This window comes from Lactuca sativa, chromosome 3 (assembly GCF_002870075.4).
Source record: "Lactuca sativa cultivar Salinas chromosome 3, Lsat_Salinas_v11, whole genome shotgun sequence".
Lineage (NCBI taxonomy): Eukaryota > Viridiplantae > Streptophyta > Magnoliopsida > Asterales > Asteraceae > Lactuca > Lactuca sativa.
Window position 1 is genome coordinate 169,256,146 of NC_056625.2, and position 22,226 is coordinate 169,278,371.

At 34.9% G+C, this 22,226-nt stretch overlaps 2 protein-coding genes across 2 annotated transcripts; one reads left to right on the plus strand and one right to left on the minus strand.

Moving 5' to 3' along the window:
* The first annotated feature begins 378 nt into the window (after positions 1-378).
* On the plus strand, positions 379-3,246 carry LOC111888422 (defective in cullin neddylation protein AAR3). The gene is made up of 8 exons (XM_023884596.3): positions 379-797; positions 1,158-1,287; positions 1,385-1,436; positions 1,536-1,611; positions 1,713-1,795; positions 1,901-1,997; positions 2,122-2,250; positions 2,803-3,246. The coding sequence occupies exons 1-8, from the start codon at positions 737-739 to the stop codon at positions 3,033-3,035; spliced, it is 861 nt and encodes a 286-aa protein (XP_023740364.1). The 5' UTR covers positions 379-736; the 3' UTR covers positions 3,036-3,246.
* LOC111888421 (uncharacterized) lies at positions 3,096-10,622 on the minus strand. Its single transcript, XM_023884595.3, has 5 exons — positions 9,975-10,622; positions 9,748-9,873; positions 9,298-9,648; positions 6,582-6,808; positions 3,096-4,031 (listed from the first exon to the last, which is right to left on the minus strand). Exons 1-5 carry the CDS (start codon positions 10,582-10,584, stop codon positions 3,774-3,776), a joined length of 1,572 nt encoding a protein of 523 aa, XP_023740363.2. The 5' UTR covers positions 10,585-10,622; the 3' UTR covers positions 3,096-3,773.
* Positions 10,623-22,226: the final 11,604 nt, after the last annotated feature.

Here is a 22,226-nt window from a genome sequence, read left to right on the forward strand (position 1 = left end):
AAACGGGTTAGATGGGTCGTGTCCAGGTTAACGTTTCTAACCCATCAACCCATGACACGGACAATTATGTAGGTTGATGCATTCTAATCCGCTAATCCGAGGAAAAGATACGATTGATACCCTCAACAATAACACTCGAGTTGCAGTTGCTTTCGAGAAAAATTCCGATCATTTATCACAAGGAGACAAGAATGATGTGTTTGTAAAACCCTACGATTTTTTTGATTTCCTTTTTGCCTTATTTTTTATGCCACGTCATTACTAATTTCACTTTTTTTTTTATATAATCTAAATATTTATATGTATTTTCAGTTATTTTAAATCCAAAAAATGAACGTATTTAAAATCGTATTATTAACTTACGAATGACGTACACGAAATCGGAAAACCAATTTGGGGGAGGGAGCAGTTGTATCTATTCCCAATTTAGAAATTTCTCTGTAACCCTAAATCGATTTACGGAATCTGAGGTACAGATTATTTAATGCTTGAAAATACCTTTCGAATGATAATTTGGGGTAGAACTGTTGAATCAAGATTTTGGGGATCGAGGCATAAATCACATCCCTGATCCCCACCCATCGGACCCATACGCAGAAACGTACTGGAATCTCCTCAATTTAGGAACTAGAAGACAGAGTGATCCGTTTTTGAGGAATCGATGGTCTAGGGTTTCGTTTTTCAACGAATCCCGAAACCAGAATCTCCTCTTTCTTCGTCAACCTCCGTAGCGACGATGGATTCTTCATCCTTTTCAAATCGGCTCGACATATTCGAGATTTACCGGCGCTATTGCGGTAACATCCAATCCAATTATTTTACTTTATTCTGAAACTACAATTATTTCCTTGATTGATCGATAGTTGCTATGGGTTTTTTCATTTCTTACCTTATGAATGATGCGTACGAAAGAAAACAATGTCTCTCCTATCTCCTGACATCTAATATCATCAAGAGTTTCAGTTGGTTAAAGATTAAAAGTAGATTCAGTAATCAATTACATTAAACTTGGAATGATGTTCATGGATTCGCTTTAACCCTCGCAAATGAGGTTGTAATCCACAGGCTATGTGATTCTGATGATTCAAACTGCAATAATCACTTAAATAACACACAACCAAACACCCTTTAATTCTTCAATTGGCTTTCTTTTGCAGAAATCACATCAGAGGCATATGCTTTTGGAGAAGATGGTTACAGACCATTCAATGAGTCAAAGAAATCCAAACTATACAGAGATGCATTATCCCAGCTCCTACAACTAGTTGAGTCAAGAGTGGACAAAAGGTATTATATGTTTCTTCTTTCTTTTCTTTCTACTTATATTCATCATAAGTAGTTAAAGATTGATGAGTGTTGTGCTTCTTACTTTCTTTGATAACAGAATGCCAATACTTGAAGAAATTCCTATGCTCATGTCAAGGCTTGATTTGATGGTGAGATGTGAACAATTTTTTATTCAATGAAACATATATTTATATGTGTGTTACTATATTATATATTAACAATGAATACTTTTTTTTTTATACCTCTAGGTAGACTCATGTGAATTCTCACGTTTCTATAACTTTATGTTCTTCATATGCCGAGAAAATGGTCAAAGAAGCATAAGTAAGTTTGCATATCTATAAAATATGGATAATTAATTATTTCATGTTACTTCTTTAAACCCATTTTTTAGATTATTTTTTTTTTCTGTGAACTTTTCTCAGCTGTAAGCAGAGCAATCATTGCATGGAAATTAGTTTTATCCGGAAGGTTCCGACTACTCAATCAATGGTGCAGTTTTGTTGAGGTGGTTTTAGTAAATAACAATAAAACTATACAAATTTGGTATTTTTCATTAATTTTTTCATGTCGTATATTAAAAATAAACTAATTTTATAACTTTAACGTGTAGAAAAATCAGAGGCACAATATCTCAGAGGACACATGGCGACAAGTTTTGGCATTTAGCCGATGTGTACATGAAAATCTTGAAGGATATGATCCTGAAGGTGTACTAACTTTCTCCATTAAGTCGTTCTTTCTGTATTAAGTGCTTATAAATTATTAAAAAAAAAAGATGATTAAAACAATTTTATATGTCTAATGTCCTCTTTTGTATTTGTATGTGTCTAGGAGCTTGGCCTGTTTTGATTGATGAGTTTGTGGAGCATATGTATATCATAAATGGATCGGAAGATGCTCGTAGTTTCTCTTGCAATTGTGGTGACTTAGAAACCGAACCAATTGTTGATTCTCTCCCTGGTATGTACATACAGACAGTACGGTACAATACATTTTTTTAGGACTCACAGTCTGGTACAAATACAATACACTTTATCCGGACCGACCGTCTGGTACAATTTTTGTACTTTTTGGGACCAGCACTTTTGTAGGACTGACAGTCTGGTACAATACACTTTTTTTTATGACCGACAGTCCGGTACAATGCGCTTTTTTTCGACGGTACATTACACTTTACGAGGACTGAGAGTATGGTACAAATACAATTTATCTGGACTGACTGATCGGTACATTTTTTTGTACTTTTTGGGACTAACAGGTACCATATACTTCATTAGTACTGAGAGTATGAGAGTGGTACTGGTTGTCCACTATACTTTTCTAGGACTGATAGTTTGGTACAGATATATTGGACCGCCGGTACATTTTTTGTACTATTTAGGATTGGCGGTCTGAGTATGAGACATACACCTTTTTAGGACTGAGAGTCTGGTACAAATAGTGTACAATTTTTTTAGGAATGTATATGGTATTGGACCAACAATGACAATATTTGGATGCTTTGTTTTGAAGGATTGAAAATTCTTCCTGGGGTGAAGAGGAAATTGGGTGAGGAAGAATTTAGGGATTCAAATACAATTATGAATTCAAAAAGAAGGCAAACTGATTTTCGGGAGGGATATGGAATGAGTAGTAGCCCATCGTGTGCTGTGGAGGGCAGCCTTTCAAAAGGTTTTGCAGAACTTTTCTCTGGTCTTTCTTGTTTGCAATTTGATCGTGAAACGAGGGTTCCATTTACATTATAATTGCTTTTTTTTTTTTTTTTTTTTTTTTTTTTTTTTTTTTTTGTGTGTGTGTTTTAGTTGTGTGTGTCTGTGTGTGTGAATTCATATATATTTCGTGCGTATCCCCATTTTTTTTTTTTTTTCTTGGTTTCTTTTTGGGGGTAGGCGATTGTTTATAGTGTATTGTGTGATTGATAAATGGAATAAGAAAATCACACCGTTTATGTGGTAAGATCGTTTATGTCATGTGATAAGTAATGTTATTTTGGGCCGATAAATGTTGTTAACGTGTTTGATGAAATGCCTCAAAGAGCTTTGTGAACAAATAGATAAACATTATGGTGTTTGATGAAATGTCTCGAATAGATGATGGCTTATGAGGCATTTCAATGCCTCAAAAGGAGTCTTAAAAAACAAATTGATGCAATTTAAGTGTTTGATGTAATGCCTAAAATTGTAAAGAAATGCTTCAAAAGAGTTCTTGAGGGTAGAAAGAACATTATAAATTGAAAAGAACAAAGAACACTATAAATGCTTCAAAAGAGTTCTTGAGGGTAGAAAGAACACTATAAATTGAAAACAACAAAGAACAAGCGGTTGCCTTTTAGGTGTTTGATTGAATGCCCCCAAAAGTATTGTAAACAACAAAAGAATAAATGGTTGCCTTTTGGTGTTTAATTATATGCACGAAAGAGTTTTAAAGCAAGAAACATGAAAGCTATACATACTCGTGATTTTATCATGGTTGAGATGTAGCATTCAAGAAGGGGGAAATAGCAAAGGATGAGAGCATGATCTTGTGATTTTACCATGGTTGAGATCTATGTTATTGAGCTTCTGTTGGCACCAATGGAGTTGAGGAGTGGATATAAGTGACATCATGAGTACTCGTGACACAAGCTTCAACTCGATCATGGCAAACATCATGTCTTTCTTCTGAGAATCTCCTAAATCTGTGACTTTGTTTCTCAACCAACATCTCTTTTTTCCCTTTAAATGCTTCATCCACAACTCTTTCTTTAAAAGCAAACCATAAACACACAAAAAAAAACAGCTCAAATTAATTCATCTCTATATCAAACACAGATTAAGCTCCTAAGCCAGCAACATGGGGTCGACAAGAATTTCAATTCTAATGTGGATTGCTCTGGATACTAAGCTCTTATGCCGGACACTAGCAGGCCACAATGTGAATTTCAATTAGACCTACACATTGACGGTCTCTCGGACCGATCTCAGGTCGGTCTCAAAACAGTCCGATCTTAGGTCGGTCTCAAAACAGTCCGATCTTAATGTGTTCTGGTCTTTTCAGACCAGTCTCGCGGTCATTGCCAACGCCTTTTCGGTTCAGATTCGCGGTATTTCATTCCTTTTATTTATTTATTTTTTTTCTGTATTTTCAATCCGATTTTTCAACCCCACAATTATTTTAATTAGATTTAATCATGTATAATAATCAACAATACTTATAATTAAGATTTAAACTTTATATTAAGTTTAAATTTCATAATCCACTATATATATTTTAAATATATTATTGAAAATTTGTTCACACATGTTTCATTTTGAAGTTAGATTTTGTCTTTTTACCAATCAATAAAAGTTATGCCGGATAAATTGTAAGTAGGAGTTAGTTAATTTCACAAATAAATAAGTTAGATTGGAGTTGAATGATTTCATAAATGTCTGAGTTAGATTAGAGTTGGGTGGTTCATAAATGCGAGTATGAAATACTCATATGCATATAGTATGAACAGGTGGTGGTTGGGTTGATATTATCACATTTAAAAGAAAAGAGCCTAAAGAAATTGGCTGCAAATTCTAAATGATATCATTGTATTTGTTTTGCCAAAACCCTAACTTTTGAGTTGATTGAAATGACTTTTGGGTTGCAGAAAACACGTTGCAAAAACTATGGTGCTTTGTTTGCAAGTGAAGGGAATTATGAGCTTACACGTCACACTCTCTTAGGGCCGAGTCGTACGACTATAGTCAACGACAATTAATAAGATCACGTATATGAGTAGTTCTCATTTGTACTTGTTTATCTTTATCTTTTCCTTTGATGTTTCTATTTATTGTTTTCTTTGTTGTAACAAATGTGTGAATTTGCTACAACAAAGAAAACAATATGAAAGGAAACGATAAAGAAAACCATAACTGAAACGATAAAGATAAACAAGTACGAATGGACGCTACTTTTAAACGCAATCTTATTGATTGTTGCCGACTAAAGTTGGGTGCCTAGGCATAAGAGAGTGTGATGTGCAAGCCCAAAATTCCCTTCACTCATAGGAAAGCACTATAAATTTTTGCAACGCACTTTCTGCATCACATAAACATTTCAACTAACTCAAAAGTTTGCCAAACATCGCCGTATAGATGGGGGTTTGGCAAAATAAATACAGCAATATGGTTTGGAATTACATCCATTTTTTAGTTGAGCTCTTTTCTTGTAAGCATGATAACACTTACCCCAAGCATCACCTATTTATACTATATATAGAATATTTATACTATATATAGAAGGGTATTTCACATGCGCGTTTATAAACCATCAAACTCTAATCCAAGGTTTTGAAAACTGGACCGGAGACCGAATCGGTCATCTTACCGGTTCGATGGTTCAGGTGGTCCAACCGGTCTCAAAAACAGGAAAAACCGGATGATGTCATAATTATATTTAATATAAAAAATACAAAAAATGAAAAAAAAAAAATAAATATTTTTAAAAATTTTCGGTTTTGACTAGTTTTACCAGTTTAACCGGACCAGTTTTTACTGGTTTTCACTGGTTCACATGAATACCGGTTTTTTAGCATTTAAGAACCGGATCCACGACCAGTTCCGGTTGAACCGGTCGAACTGGCCAGTCCGGTTTGATTTTCAAAACATGGCTCTAATCTAACTCAGATATTTATAAAATTATCCAACTCCAATCAAACTTCTCTATTTTGTGAAATTAACCGACTCTTGCTTACAACCTATCTAACATATTTTTTTTAATCCATCGGTAAAAATACAAAAACTAACTTCAACATGAAATATATGTATGAACAACCATTTAATAAAATATTTAAAATATATATTGGGTTATGGAATTTAAACATAATATGATAGCTTTAAACCTTAAATATAATGCTTATTTTAATTATAAAAGGGAAACGATAAAGTTTGAATATTTTGGGTTAGTCTAGGGTTTAATCCCAATATTTATTTTTTGAACAGAAAAGTCTCGATTATTTTATATTTTATCTCAATTAACAAAACAATCCATATTTTTATTTTCAATAGAAAATGACAGATTAGCGTATAAAGTTAGATAATCAAATTTTTTTGTTCAAAAAATAAAATTTTGGATTAAACCGTAAACTGACCCAAAATATTGAGATTTTATTGGAGATTTCAGTTTTAAGCCATTTAGCGAGTTGTTGTGTGGGAGTTTCAGTTTCAGTGTTGTTTGTAGAAAGCCACTATATCTTATTTATATTTCAAGTAATATACTTGTAAAGTAATCTATATTGGTTTATTTATAACTGAGTGTTTTTGTTGAGTAAAAATGATCACCTGTTGCAATGTACGTGTAAGATCATGCAAGAGATTGAAGTCTTGTGGGTCTTCTAATGGTGAAGGAGTCCATGAAAGATGGTTACTTGTTCTCCACCAAGGTTTCTTCTTGTCTACTTCGATAAATGACTTGAAAGTCTTCATGCATTTCTCTATGGTTTTCAACACGTCCGTCGCCCTCATCATTAGCTCTTCGTTCCTTTCTTCTTTCTTGTGGTTTGCTTTTTCTTAATTATATGCACAAAACATTCGATTTTTATTAAACAAAAGGCACCAACATATTTGATAAAAGTACCCTTTATCCCTTATGTTAAGATATAATATAATACCCGAATCTGGAAAAAAGAAAACCCGTTGATGTAAAATCGTCAAACTTAATTTTTTTTTTTTTGGCTCAAACCATCAACCATGCACACTCTATAGTTTATAATAGAACAACAAACTAACAACTCGAATAAGAAGCCTTTGTAAAGCCCAAAATCCAAACTAGTAAAGTGACCCTATAACCCCTATAAAATCAACGTACAATGAAAAAAGCGTAACAAGTAGGGGTGCAAACGAGCTGAGCCCGAGCCTGATCAGATTCGGCTCGGGCTCGTTTAAGTTATGCGAGGCTCGAGCTTGAGCTCGGCTCGATTCGAGCTTCTTGTACTGGGCTCGGCTCGAGCTCATAAATAATTATACAAGCTCGACTTGGGCTTGGGCTCGGCTCGTTTTTTGTCTGACATGCCTAAATAAGCTTAAGCCCGGCTCGAGCTCGTTAAGAAGCTTGTTTACTAATACCCTAAATCCTTAATCCCCAAATATGTTTTTATTTCAATATATAAAAATAATAATAAATTATTTTATATAAAGGCTCGTTTAGGCTCGCGAGCCTAATCGACCTTAGTGACATAGGCTCAAGCTCGAGCTTGTTTAATAAACGAGGTTAATATTAAGTTCGAGCTCGGCTCAGGCTTGTTTAAAATCGGTTTCGAATTGAGCTTTTAACGATTCGATCCCGAGTAACTCACGAGTAGCTTGACTCATTTGCGCCCCTAGTAACAAGTTTGCGATTAAGTTCCATAAATCCATTATATTTTGAAGTTTTTCTTTTTCGGTTTAGTCATCAAATTTTTTGATTTAACTAAGTTTATTTCTTTTCTAACAAACCACTACATAAAAACCACTATCACGGAATTTATTAGGTTTAGCATTGGAAGAAACTCCTTTTTAATGATTTAACCAATAAAACTTTGAATATTTGATAAAAATACTATTTTTAAGCAAAACACATATTCTTCCGTTTTGCAATTCAGTATTGGAAAAAACTTAGAGCGGTTAGACTAAAAAAAACATTATATGGTTTCTATGGAATTTGGACAATTATTTATGTACTAATATTTTTCATGTGAAATTTAAACTTCGGTCAAACTCTATTTTGAAGTGTTCATACAAATGATCACCATTAACTCGTTAATATGCTTGTTTTTTATTTAGATTATTTTTGACATACTAGCTGAAAAACTAGTTGATAGCTGAAAGCTAATTGTTATATGAAAAGTTAGCTAATAAAAATGACGTTTGGTAAAACTAACTGATAAGCTAGTTGAAATATGTAAAATAATATAAAATGACATTTAAAATAATATGTTTTTTATAATTAATTAAGGGTATATTTGAAAAAAAAAAGAAGCTCATAAGAAGCTAGTCTAAGTAATTTAAAAAAAAAAAAAAAAAAAAAAAAAAAAAAAAAAAAAAAAAAAACTAGCCTATAAATTACTTTTTGATATGCCAAACATGACAATCTAAAAAAACTCGAAAAATAAGTTGACTTATCAGCTAGCTGTGACTATGGCTGGAAACGAACCGAACAAACACGAACGAGGGTTGTTCATGTTCGTTTGTTTAAGTTAGTCAAACAAATGAACGAACACGAACGGATAAACGAACTAGTTTTCTTGTTCATGTTCATTCGTTTAACAAATTAACTTATTTATGTTCGTAAACATGCTAAACAAACATAAACAATCGGAGACAAACAAATATAATTGAACATATATGAATATAAACAAACATATAATATAATAATGTAATTAAACATAATTGAACGTATATTAACATAAAAGAACTTTAATGAACGAACATAAACAGACGTAAACGAACAACATAAATGAACGTTCACGAACATAATTGAACGAACAATACCATTGTTTATGTTCGTTCATCTATCTAAACGAACAAAAATTTGTGTTAATTTTTTTCATTTATTAACTAAACGAACATAAATGAATTTTCCGCCGAACGGTTTACTAACACTTCCTTGAATATTCGGTTCATTTACAACCCTAATTGTTGTGCACCAAATACAACTTTAATCTTGATATACCAGCGTTTCTTTCTCATTTAATAGAGATTTAATATAGAGAATATGATAAATGAGAAATTTCAATTTAAGAAACTAAATATTCCTTATATTTTCTTTCGATTTATCTTTCTACCTATTTAAAATAATGATAAATTTCATATTTTGATAAAAATTAAAATGAGATGTAAAATTAATATTTTTTTTAAGACACTTGTTATCTTTAATTAGATAATAAGCAGGAAGAAAAGTTCAATTTCAAATCGTAACTTAATATTTTTTTCCATTACTTTTTTCATATACACTCAGAAAAAACATTGACCACATTTAATAATAATGATAAAAATAATAATAAACAATGTGTTAGTGTACCTGAAACTTGAGGAACTAGTAGTAGGCTTTTAAGTGAAGACCTTCTCTGATTAAAATTCCAATACCTTTTGCCATTTTCAGACCTTTCATCCTCCATAAACCTCTCTAGCAGAATCTGAAACCTCTGAAATTTAACTACCAAAGTACTACTACACAATGCACCATAATCCGATGTACAAGTATCATGAGCACAGGAATCAACAATAGCTTCAAGCTTTCTATATTGATCATGGAGTGCTTCCCATGATAAACATGATTGAGCCACATACACCATCTCAAAATCACTTTCCAAGCTCTTTAAAATTCTTTCATCACCACCCAAACGTCGTTTATTATTCCCCACAAGCGCCTCTAAAACGTTAATCAATTAATATATATCAAGAACGATTAATATTTCATTGATGGATTAATTGATTAATTAATGGTGAAATTATGAGAAAAGAAACTCACGAAGTGCACATGTTCGTTCTTGGTTGAGAAGATCAAACCAGTTCACTCTTTTGGTGTAAGATTTGTAAAATGAATCTTTTTCTTCTTCTTCTTCTTCCTCTTCTTCTTCATCAGGTTTAAAGAAAGCTGTAAATATGAGGGAAGATTATGTTATGTATTTACAAGAAAACCAGGAAAAAACGGATTTAACGACGTCGTTAAGATCATGTTTGAAAGTGACACTGCACCTGTTAACTCCGGTGTGGCTCCATCGTTGTCGGTGTCTGCTTGATCTTCTTCTGGTAAAGTGCATGAAGATGACGGGGTGTTTGAAATTACCTCCATGTCCCTAAAGGTACCAAAAGAGTAAGAACTAATAGGTGAACTTGCACCAGAAAAGCTTGTGCTTTCATCATCAAGATCCGAACTTGAACATATAGACATGGTTTCTTGATCGACAGACTCGATGTGAACGTCACAAAAGGTTATTTTAGTAATTTCAGGAGAACACTCATGGCGTAAAAGCAAGATCCCATGAGTATTATTTGAGGAGCTTAGAGAATCATCAACTTCATACCACAAATCTTCTTCTTCTTCTTCTTCTTTTTGTGCTTCGGTGTTGCCATTGTTGAATCTTGAAAACGTGTGTGTTATGATCATTAAGACTCCATTGACATGTGAGAATAGAGAGTGGTTAATGAGAAGGATCCATCTTTTTAGGGTTTTGATCCAGAGGATAATTTGACAGAAGAAGAGGAAGAAGGGATGGATATAGAAGCTTAGAAAAAACCACTTCATAAATCCATCTGGGATCAAGAAGACTTCAATAATAAGCCAACAGTTTGCAAGCAAAGCCATGAATAAAAGACTCTCGCAAGCCTTAGTAAACACATATAAAGAAAGTAGTAGTTTGTTTGTCCAAAATATTATGTATCTAAAATATGAAAGATATGTAAAATTGACCATTTAAACAATTTTTTATCTTCTTTTATATATAGTTTTATGAATAGTTGACATATTAGATATGATTATTATTACAATAATAATACTATGTTTTTAATAGAATGATTTAAAAGATTGTAAATACCTAAGAGATTTAAGTTTTTTCATTTATTTTCTTAAAATAGCAATGAAAAACCTCTCTTTACTCGGTTTTCCAATCAAGCTTACACACACATATATATATAACACACACATATATATATATATATATATATATATATATATATATATATATATATATATATATATATATATATATATATATATATATATATATATATATATGGTATTAGAATAATTAGAGTAATGTTTAAGGTTAAACGAAATAAATAAGTGAAAAATAAGGTATATAAGGTTAGACAGGGGAGTTAGGACCAAACAGAGTTAACGGGGGATCGACTCGGGGGAAACGGAAAACGAACGCGGGAGCGGGGAGGCTACTTCCGCCAATTTTTGGTCTTGTTGACATCCCTAAACACATATCATACATAGGGGTGTAAATGAGTCAAACTACTCGTGAGCCAGGGCTGGTTCTGAAAAATTAAATATTCTCAAAGGCTCAGGACGAACAAGAAAAAAATGGTCATTATCTTTATTATAATTTTTATTTTTATATAAAAGTATATAATGAAAAAAATTGACCCCTTACAGCTGCCCACTTTGCTCCCCCCTCAACGCCCCCCATGCGTGAGCTATTCAAGATCTACTCATTAAAAACTTGACTGGAACTCGGGTTAAATGGGTTTGAGCCGAGCTCGAGCTTAGTTTCAGGCTCATTTATTAAACACGCTCGAGCCGAAGCTTCATCTATCGAGCTCGATTAAGCTTGCAAACCTAAACGAGCCAATGCATATTTATGTAATATAATTTTTTTAATTCTAATTTTATATTAATATATAATTAATAATTAAATAGTATATATCAAACATTGATAAACGAGTTTTTTAGCGAGCTTAAAAACACAAATGAGCTTTATATTTGACTATTAGCCGAGCTAAGCTCGAGCCAAGCTTAGGCTCATTTATGCACGTCTGACAAACGACTCTAGCCCGAGTTGAGCTCGAGCTCGAGCTTACCGGAACACAATTATGTAACTACATAACTCATTTTACCACTGTAAGTAAAACGTTCATATATATTAATATTTTTAAAAGAACATAATGAAAATGACCATTGTGAGAAGTAAGGGGTGATTGGCCTTTTGAAAATCAGAGATGATTCTTGTGGGTCAAGATTGCCATGCTAAATTGGCTTACCAAAACTCAAGTTGATTAGATTAATAGTAAAATAAGTATATATTGCGATTGATGGAACCATTTATGATATTAAACTCGAATCTTTAAAATGGAAATGGTAAAAAGAGTCAATTATAAGCCACCATTCAATCAATTTAGAGTACGGTTTTTCTTGGAGCTTGGGTGCCAATATATTAGGTGTTATATAATAATAATAATAACAAAAAAATAAAAAACGTTTACTTTTGGAAATATCATGCAAATGACCCAATGTGGATAATCACTAATGGAAGTCAATGACTGTTACACCTCATCCTTTACTTGCTACATATCCACTACATCATCCATCATTTAATATTTCATTTGATCCAAAATTAAAACTAAGATTATGAGTCATATATATTAAATATTAATAAAAGGTGAGAATAAAATTTGTAAACAAGAAACACCTTCAATGAATTTTCTCCATTAAAAAATCTTAAACGGGGTTTGTGTTGAAATGCCAATTTTTTTATATTTACTATCTTAAGGTTGTCGAATCTAATAGGTTTTAAATAGGAATATATACAGTAAAGTCCCAATATTTTCATCGATTTGACAAGAAAATCTTAAACTTTATTTTTTTGACAGTAAAGTCCAAATTACCGGCAATTTTTGACACTTTTACCTTTTTTTCCCGGTTAGCCGGTAATTAGGACTTTTTTGTCAACAAAATAAAGTTTAGGACTTTCTTGTCAAATCGTCAATTAGGACTTTACTGTCAAAAAAATAAAGTTTAGGACTTTTTTGTCAAATCGTTGAAAATATTGGGACTTTAGTGTATATATAATTTTTTTGGTTAGAAATTTAATGGTATGATACTCTTTAAGCATAAGAGTTATTGAAACATTCTCTAATCAGCTAGATCCTATTAAAATCTTTTACGTTTGCTTCTTGATAAATCGTTTTTTTAATCTCAACAAACAGACATTGAAAAAAATTGAGATAATCAAGAAAGAAAGAAAGAACCAGGATTGTGTTGGCTTTTTGCAGTCTCAAAAATGGAGAAATTAGAAACCTAAAAAAACGAAATTGCCCTGGCTTTATACAAACACAAACAACACATGTCTAGTCAAAAGGGTGTGAATGTGGAGAAAGGAAAGAATGACAATTTCGTTTTTTTTTTTGGTTTCTTATTTCTCCATTTTTGGAGCTGCAAAAAGTCAACACTACCCTGGTTCTTTCTTTCGTTCTTTCTTGACTATTTCAATTTTTTTCAATGTCGGTTTGTTGAGATTAAAAAAAAGATTTAACAAGAAGCAAACGTTAAGGATTTCAATATGATCTAGCAGATTAGTGAAGGTTTCAATAACTCTTATGCTTAAAGAGTATCATACCATTAAAATTTTAACCAAAAAAAATTATATATACACTAAAGTCCCAATATTTTCAACGATTTGAAAAAAAATTGCTAAACTTTATTTTTTTGACAGTAAAGTCCTAATTGACGATTTGACAAGAAAGTCCTAAACTTTATTTTTTTGACAAAAAAATCCTAATTACCGGATAATCGGGAAAAAAGGGTAAAAATGTCAAAAACTGCCGGTAATTTGGACTTTACTGTCAAAAAAATAAAGTTTAGGACTTTCTTGTCAAATCGATAAAAATATTGGGACTTTACTGTATATATCCTTTTTAAATATATGCATATGATATTATGATATACAAGATTACAAAGATAACGAGACAGATGTATAAAGCTAAAACGTCAATCTTTACCGTGATGGGCTTACTATTTTTCTTATTATAAAATATAAATATAAACTAGGCCACCAATGAGCTATGGATGCCCTTCTATAGCCCATGTAAGAAAAAAGGTTTATTTTGCTCTTTATTTATTATTATTTTATTTTATTTTATTTAGTTTTGAAAGTAAAAAGAAAAACAGTTTGATGCATTATGTATTGACCTCTCTCGATCTTTCTCTATTCTGCATAAAATAACAAATACAATCCACACATAGCCCAAACTCGTCACTCATAAATGTGTCAACAACAAACGTCAATTCTTTACAGTATTTCCAGACGCTCTAATTAGAAAAAAAAATTATCGTTCAAAAGCCGGTCAAAGTTCAAACCAATCGAACCCACCCTCGTTTCCCTATTGGATGTTGTTTCCCTGTTGGATGTTTTCATTTGTGGTAGAGACCACATTATACCATGACCACACGATTGTGGCTATTGCCATCTCAACCATAAACATGGTCAGTGACACCGACTCTTGTTTGAACTTATGATCCAACCTGATCAAAATGAAGAAATTTGAATGACAAAATCGAAAGGATAGTTGTTTGGAGTAGGACTTTACGGTTATAAATATTCGTAGCTAGGGTTCTTAATGAATCACTTTGTAACTGTTGAGTAATAAAGAAATCTTCGATTCTTACCCATGGACATAAGTCCTATCGACCGAACCACGTTAATTTTATGTATCGTATGTATCTTAATCTTATAAACTAGAAATAATGTGTAATGTTATAACTACATTATACTATGAATTATTATTATAGATTTGTGATTTCATTTAAACAATTTAATCGGTTGTTGGAATATAATGAACTAGTGAAGTTATTAATTTCGGAAATTTTGATTATCATTTTATTTGTTATCTATTTAGGGTTTATGTTGGACAACAAAGTATGACTAATGCCATTGTCGTTGAGGGATTTAATGGTTTGAACCAAGCATAGCGACTTTTTGGTCATATCTATGAGGTTAATAGTTTTTCATAATAGCTTGTTGAAAATATGAAGATCTAATGAGAAAACATCAATCGGTTAATACTGTCTTTTATAGCAAAGTGAAAGTGTGAAAAACAAGTAAGGGCATACAACTAAATGCTTATGTTGATGTATATAGACATCTATTCATAATCGCTTTGCGGGTTGGTGTTGTTTTTCTATATTGTTCCATGACCGCGTTAAACACATCAAAATCACTCGATCCACTTATTGTGCAAGTTGTTGAGATTATTGAAGATTCCACAGAATTTGGTACATTTCAACCTCAAATCGCACAATTTTGAACTAATTTGGTTGAGATTTTGGCTTTCATGCCCCATTAAATCACAGAAAATGGTTAAAACTTTTTCTCAAAAACAACTTGATGTTTGAGCATCTCCAACGGCGGGTTGGGAAGCCGAAATACATGCTTGTGCTAAATTTACTTCTTCCTCCTTTGTCCAAGCCACCCTTTCGTTTTGAGTGGTTTTAGCAGGGTTTTCCCCCTTTCTTCCTTGTTGGCTAGGGTTGTTCGAGTTATGTTTCAACAATAAAATGCGGAGGATACAGTGGTGAAAAATGTGGGTGTAAATGTTGTGGCGGTGAAGGTTGTGGTTGTGATTGGAAAGCTTGTTGGTATACGAAAGTGGTTTGGAAGTGTTGTTGATAGGTTAAGAAAGCTTGGTATGATTGTCAAAATTTTTGAGTTTGTAGGATAGGAGAACCACTTTGGAGCAAATTCATAAAACCACATTGAGGTGATTTCATATTTTGGTGTCGACGTGACGTTGTATCTAACCCAAAAGGGTTATCGGATTGCAAGTTCGATTAATTGGTAGGGTATTTGGATTTTGATCCATGATATTTGGATTTTAACAAGATTAATATGTGTGTATGTACATAGAGGAAGAGAAGGATTGTAACTACCCAATTTTCACGTCCAAAAATTTCGTTTTTAAAACATTACTTTAGAAAACATCACAATTAAAACATTGCTTAATTAAACCATTCACAACGAAAACCAACTTGAAATCCATAATAGTTAAACAATCAAAATGTCAGAGTATCAATCCCAGGATAAACTCATAAATGCGGAAACAAGGAGTGTGTGTGATGAGCCGCTATCGCGCCTGCTCCTTCCCCTTGGCTGAAGAGGTACCTGAAACAACAACTGAAAAACGTAAGCACAAAGCTTAGTGAGTTCCCCCATAGTACCACATACCATCCAAGCATATAACATACCACATTCAGCTAGGAGTTACGGGCCTCGCCCACACTCATGAAGATACGGGCCCTGCCCACACTTCGCTAGCCGGGAGATACGGGCCTCGCCCACACTCTACTATCTGGGAGATACGGGCCTAGCCCACACTCCACCCTCGGAGAGATACGGGCCTTGCCCACACTCAACCGCTAACCCATAACATACAAGTATCACACAGACAACAAGTACGGACAACTCTAGCATACTGGCACGTATATCATAATCGACTAAACCAAGAGATACGAGCTCGGCCCACACTCTCGTGCTAACATTTCGTCTACACGGTTCGGCCTTGGTGCCTTCGACCCGTTCCTACTGGGAGGAGAACTCACCTCGAAGTAGCTGCTGGGCTGTGTGGGAATTGACTGTCTGCTGCTGCCGTTGCCCCGGAAATCCCCCGGCTGTAATTCCCACAACATACTTAATCAAACACTGCTAAATTGACCTTTGGGTAAAATGACCATTTTACCCCTAATCATGCCCTAAGTCAAAGTCAGAGTCAACTTTCAGTTGACTCGACTCGCCGAGTTGGCTCTCCAACTCACCGAGTCCCTACCCAAACGATTGTCCTGAATCTCGTTTCTATTAGTCGAGTTAGGCGATGACTCGACGAGTTCTCCTTCTCAACTGATATTCAAGTCCTTCATCCTACTCGCCGAGTTGTATGAACAACTCGCCGAGTTCATCTTCATCCGATGAACACTTATGCTAAGACTCTCCGAGTTGTATGAACAACTCGCCGAGTCTGTTCTTGATCTAAGAAGATTGCTTGAACTCGCCGAGTCAGGGCATTGACTCGCCGAGTTCCTCCATGTATGAGTTTGGCTTCCAACTCATTGAGTCACACCCCGTGACTCATTACTCACACTCGACACAACGAAAAGGGGACAACTCGAAGACTCTCGAGCAGACTCGTCGAGTCAGATGAATCGACTCGCCGAGTCGTCACCATGCAGTCACTATATACGCGATTTTGCTCGATTCCAGTCCATGCCATTCACAGATCTGGGTTCCTAGAGCATGAATGACACGTAAAGTTTCCAACTTTACGTGTAGATACTCACCAATGAGGGGTTTAGGGCTCAAAATGCCTCAAAAGGGGTAGATCTAGGGTGAACAAGCAACATGGGTCCATAAAGGCAATGGATCTGAGCTCCTGGAGCTCAATCATGCCTAGATCTAAAGGCCATTCAACTTATTACGAATTATATTGCACATACAAGCTTGGGGAAGGGCTCAAGAAAGACTTAATGGAGTAATAAGCATAGAATAAGAGGGAAAACGGGTTATACCTCAAAGGAATCACTGAGAGAACACTAAGATGCTTGGCTTTCTTCCCTTCCTCTTGATCTACTCCACTTCCTTCTCAAATCCTTCAAGAACACACAAAAATGCTTCAACTCTCAAGGAAATAAGCTTTGAACGAGGGTTGGAAGCTCTGAGGGTGAATGGGGGCTGGCTTGGGGCGGACATGAGGCTTAAATAGGGTGCAAACCCCTGAAACTTAGGGTTTCATCCAACAGCGGTGACTCGCCGAGTCCGGAATATGGACTCGCCGAGTCGCCAACTTAAACATGTCCCAGGTCCCGACTCTACTCGACGAGTCGGACCTATGAATCGCTGAGTCCAAGGCTAAAAGAAAAGAGAATACTCAAATAAGATTTACGTACCAGGAACTAGGTGCTACAAATATCCCCCACTTATTTTAGACTTCGTCCTCGAAGTCTGCTGCTCGATCCTGAAACAGCTCGAGGTAATGCTCCATCATCTCGTCCACCGGCTCCCAAGTCCATTCTGAACCCTTGCGGTGCTGCCATTGCACCTTCACTAGCTCTACCCTCTTGTTCCTCAAATCCTTCGACTTCCTGTCGAGGATTGCGACTGGGCGCTCAATGTAATTCAGGTTGTCATCAACCTGTATATCCTCTAACGGCACTATTGTTGAATCATCCACTAGGCACTTCCGCAACTGGGAAACATGGAAAGTGCTGTGGATCTGGCTGAGCTCGACTGGCAGATCCAGCCTATACGTCACCTTGCCCACCCGGGCTACAACCTTGAACGGCCCAATAAACCTTGGGCCCAACTTGCCACGCTTCCTGAATCGAATGACGCCCTTCCACGGCGACACCTTCAGGAGAACCATATCCCCGACCTGGAACTCCAGGTCGGATCGGCGCTTGTCGGCGTAGCTTTTCTGCCGACTCTGAGCAGTCTGAAGCCTGCTCCGAACTTGTTGGATCCTCTCGGTCGTCTTGAGCACCACTTTGGTGCTCCCCATGACTCTCTGGCCAACTTCACCCCAACATATCGGGGTCCTGCACCTCCGTCCGTACAACATCTCAAATGGAGGACGGTCAATACTCGCGTGGTAGCTGTTGTTGTAGGAGAACTCGGCCAAGGGAAGGTAGGTATCCTAGCTACCACCAAAATCCAACACGCATGCCCACAACATGTCCTCCAAAGTCTGGATGGTCCGCTCGCTCTGGCCATCCGTCTGCGGGTGAAAGGCGGTGCTAAAATGCAAGCGAGTGCCCAACTCGTCATGAAACCTCTGTTGGATTAATGTCTAAGTCCATAACTATAATTGGTAAGACTTGACCCGACCCGACATGGTCCATTTGGGTTGCATACCATCATGCGCTTGGATAGACTATAATGAGAGAAATAAGACACTTATGGTTATTAATATACTATAAGTTCTAGTATATTAATAATAAGAATAATAAGATTATTTAATTAGTATTGATCAAGAATTAATCTAGGATTAATTAAGTGATCAAAAAAAGACTAATTAAATATATGGGTTGATTGTGTAAATCATCCATACTTGTATAGTGGGCTAATGCTCCATGGATAATCAAGTTGGGCTAAAACCCATAGGATGGTCCATGGATGCTCCATGGTGTATTTGTACCCATGGATCATGGAAATGAAAGGCCATGTCAATTAGGGTTTACATGGTGTAACCCTAACTATATAAGCATCTTATTCTTGACCAAAATCGGCCACTAGAGTGTGAAGTGAAAGGGCTAGCCGATTTCATCAGTTGTAGAATTCTCTCAAGCTATTCTAAGTGTTTTGGTGATTGTGATTCCACTTGAGGCTTCCACACTATTGGGGCTAAGCTCTTAAAGCTTGAAGACATCAAGCTACATCAAAAGGTATGTATTCTATCTTGTTACATTCATTGATTTGTATGCTAGATTAGGATAATACCTTGGAAGTTCTTATTTTCATGTTTAATAGAGAAAACATAGATCCAAGGTATTTAGGGTTGCATGTACACTTAGGAGTGTTAGAATGCTCAAAACCCATCAGTGGTATCAGAGCCTAGGCTTGTTTTCTTGTTATACCTGCAATAGAAGCTGAAAAAAATGAATTTGTTGCTGTCTGATCAAGAGACTCGGCGAGTCCATCAGAGGACTCGGCGAGTCCATGCCTAAAAAGTGATCAAATCGATCCAACTCGCCGAGTTGGTTCATGCACTCGACGAGTTGGACCCCCAGACAGCATATTTTCGAGTTTTTTGGCTAGAAATGGACTAGGAACATTACCCTAAGTTGTTTTTGAACTTATAAACTTGTTTTTTGATGTGGTAATGTTCATGCTAATCCATTTTCAAAGATAATTGTCAATAGATTCATGTTTTGTATTAGTTTAAGGTTTAGACTAATTACATGAAAAAGTTTGATTTGAATTATCTTGTTCCTATGAGTTGCTTAGATTAATAGAAAAGTTAATTGAAATAGTTGTTTTCAATCCATTTCAATTTAAGAGTTGAGTATAAAATGTGTTTGTGTAACTTCCCTCAAGTTACTTGAAGAGTCACATTAAAGACTCATAAAACTCATAATAGTTGGCAATGGTTACAAAATGAAGAGTCTTGTGTCATTGAATAATTTTTTATGACTCCATAACTTGTCCTCAAGTTATGGAAGTTCAAGAGTCACTTCATTAAAGAAAAATATGTAACCATAATTAAATCCATAAGTTATAAAATAAAGAAAAAGTTAGTTCTTTTATTAGTTTAAAGTCTTCCATAACTTGTCCTCAAGTTATGGAACTTGAAGAGTTTTTGGATTAAAACTACTTTAAACACATAAGTTATGGAATTAATTAGTTTTGAATAGTTTCAAAACTTGCCCTCAAGTTCTGGAATTTGTAAAGTTTTCACTTATGAATACTTTAATTCCAAGTTAGCCCTTAGAATTTTAAAAGTTAAAATTCAACCCTTATACTTTATAATATTATAAGTTAATAATATATATATATATATATATATATATATATATATATATATATATATATATATATGTATAAGAGTAAAGTCAGTCTTACCGCTAGTACGCCTCATTCACGAAGCCGGTCTATAAGGTGGGTATAAGGTTGTTGCCTATAAAATGGCAACTTAATGGGTGTCCACTCTCACCCACCGCTTGCTTGACTGGTGGAGGGTCGTTAGTCGAACGGGTTTGACAAGACTATAATTCTCCCTTCATTAAAAGTATTAATGATAATACTAAGTAACTAAACTCTTAATAATACCCAATCTTAGTTACTTAGGAAAAATGTGAATAAGGTGCTAACCCATGAAATTACACTTTACACTTTGTCTAAGTCGTTAGTGGAGCGTGTGTGGTTAACCGGCACACTAACTTGGACTTAACAAGGTAGGTAAAGGGTGACTTAATGTTTATCATAGTATCGATGGAGCGTGTGTGGTTAACCGGCACATCGATTGAGGGGTAAACACTTAAGGGTACCAAGTAATTTTCATGATTACTTCACACCTTGTTTTGTGATCCTCGGCATCCCAGTCACAAAACCTGAAGGGCACACTCAAGATTGAAACATGCCTTTGAACAGTTCAATGAATCTCAAAGATCTAGGAGTTTCAAAACCAATTAAAACCTAATAATACATTTCGTTTATCTTGGTGGAAATTGGTGAATCGTCATTCACCTACCTTCAAATATTTTATAGCTTGGATTACGGCATACCTCTTCTAAGTTATAAAATAGTTTGTTGGGTCCTAGCCTTAATATTTCATATTGGGTGTCATATTAAGGAATTTAAATCAACTATCTTGAATATCTCCCAAAAGTTGTCTGGTTTAGGCACCTATGATCTTCCCAAATCTTTTGGAACAAGGTTTCCTAATGAAGATGATGTCCCATGGATATCATACTTCTTTCTCCTCCTCCAATTATTCTCCCCAACCCACAAGTTCTTGAAAAGTTTAAGGTCACTCAAGCCCTATTGGCAAGGCAAGGTCTGGGTGTGATCACATCTTGGAGATGTAGTCACATATTGACAAGCCAGGAGAGTTGGGTGTCAAAGTCTTGAGAAAGTCGATGGTTCAATCACTTTCTAAGTCACATAGTGAGTTCCTTGGGACACCTATGAAACAGACTATGACAGGACCCTTAATGATCTTATCTATTTGTTAAGATCAACTTCCTTAAAACTTGATGGACATTGACAATAGTGACACAGGAAATCCCGGAAAGCATTCTCTTCCCATTGGAAAGGGATCGGCCATAGTCAACTCGGTTGACCAAATGGTAAAGAGAAAAGCTAAGTCTATGATAGTCCCGTGTACCATTATCAAAGGGTCCATATGTTTATATTGCCAAAGGAAGGGGCATTGGTCACGAAGCTGCCAAATTTACCTAAGGATGTTAAAGTCAATAAGTTTGACTCTACTTCAGATAAAGTCCACTATCTAACTCTGTTAAGTTTCTATTCTGAGATTCTTGATACATGATGTGACTGGGTCACATGGTGATGTTTAAGAATCAAAGAAAAGTGAAGAAACTTAAAGAAAGAATATGCTGAATCTGATCGCGTAGATGGATTTCTATCGCATAGCTTGGAAAATCGGATTCTTGAGCTACTTCTTAGGAGTTATGATATTTTTGCTTAGGAATAGATAACAACAAGTTTTCATATGGATTGTAAGGATTAGTTTTTCCGCAAAGTTTTAAAATAATAGAAATTTTTTGATTTTATTTATTTTAAAATATCCTTATAATGGCATTTGAGGAAAAATTGTTGCTTATAAGATTCCATTAACAGCAAGAGTGGAAATATGAAATTGATTCTTTCATTTGTGGTAATGTCTAAATTTACCAAATAAGGAAAGATTCTCATCACCCAAGTTTCAATTGGACCGGAACTTGGAATCATGCAAGTTGTATAGCATGATGAATGAGAATTTTCAAGTATTGGAAATTAA

Excerpts from the sequence above, each read along its gene's own strand:
- LOC111888421 (XM_023884595.3), bottom strand. The coding sequence starts at position 10,584 with ATGGCTTTGCTTGCAAACTGTTGGCTTATTATTGAAGTCTTCTTGATC. Across the intron at positions 9,649-9,747 it reads AGAACGAACATGTGCACTTC|AGGCGCTTGTGGGGAATAAT; the intron begins GTGAGTTTCTTT and ends TTAACGTTTTAG. Across the intron at positions 4,032-6,581 it reads TTACACGTACATTGCAACAG|AAAGAGTTGTGGATGAAGCA; the intron begins GTGATCATTTTT and ends TTGCTTTTAAAG.
- LOC111888422 (XM_023884596.3), top strand. The coding sequence starts at position 737 with ATGGATTCTTCATCCTTTTCAAATCGGCTCGACATATTCGAGATTTAC. Across the intron at positions 1,796-1,900 it reads AATGGTGCAGTTTTGTTGAG|AAAAATCAGAGGCACAATAT; the intron begins GTGGTTTTAGTA and ends TTTAACGTGTAG. Across the intron at positions 1,998-2,121 it reads TGAAGGATATGATCCTGAAG|GAGCTTGGCCTGTTTTGATT; the intron begins GTGTACTAACTT and ends GTATGTGTCTAG.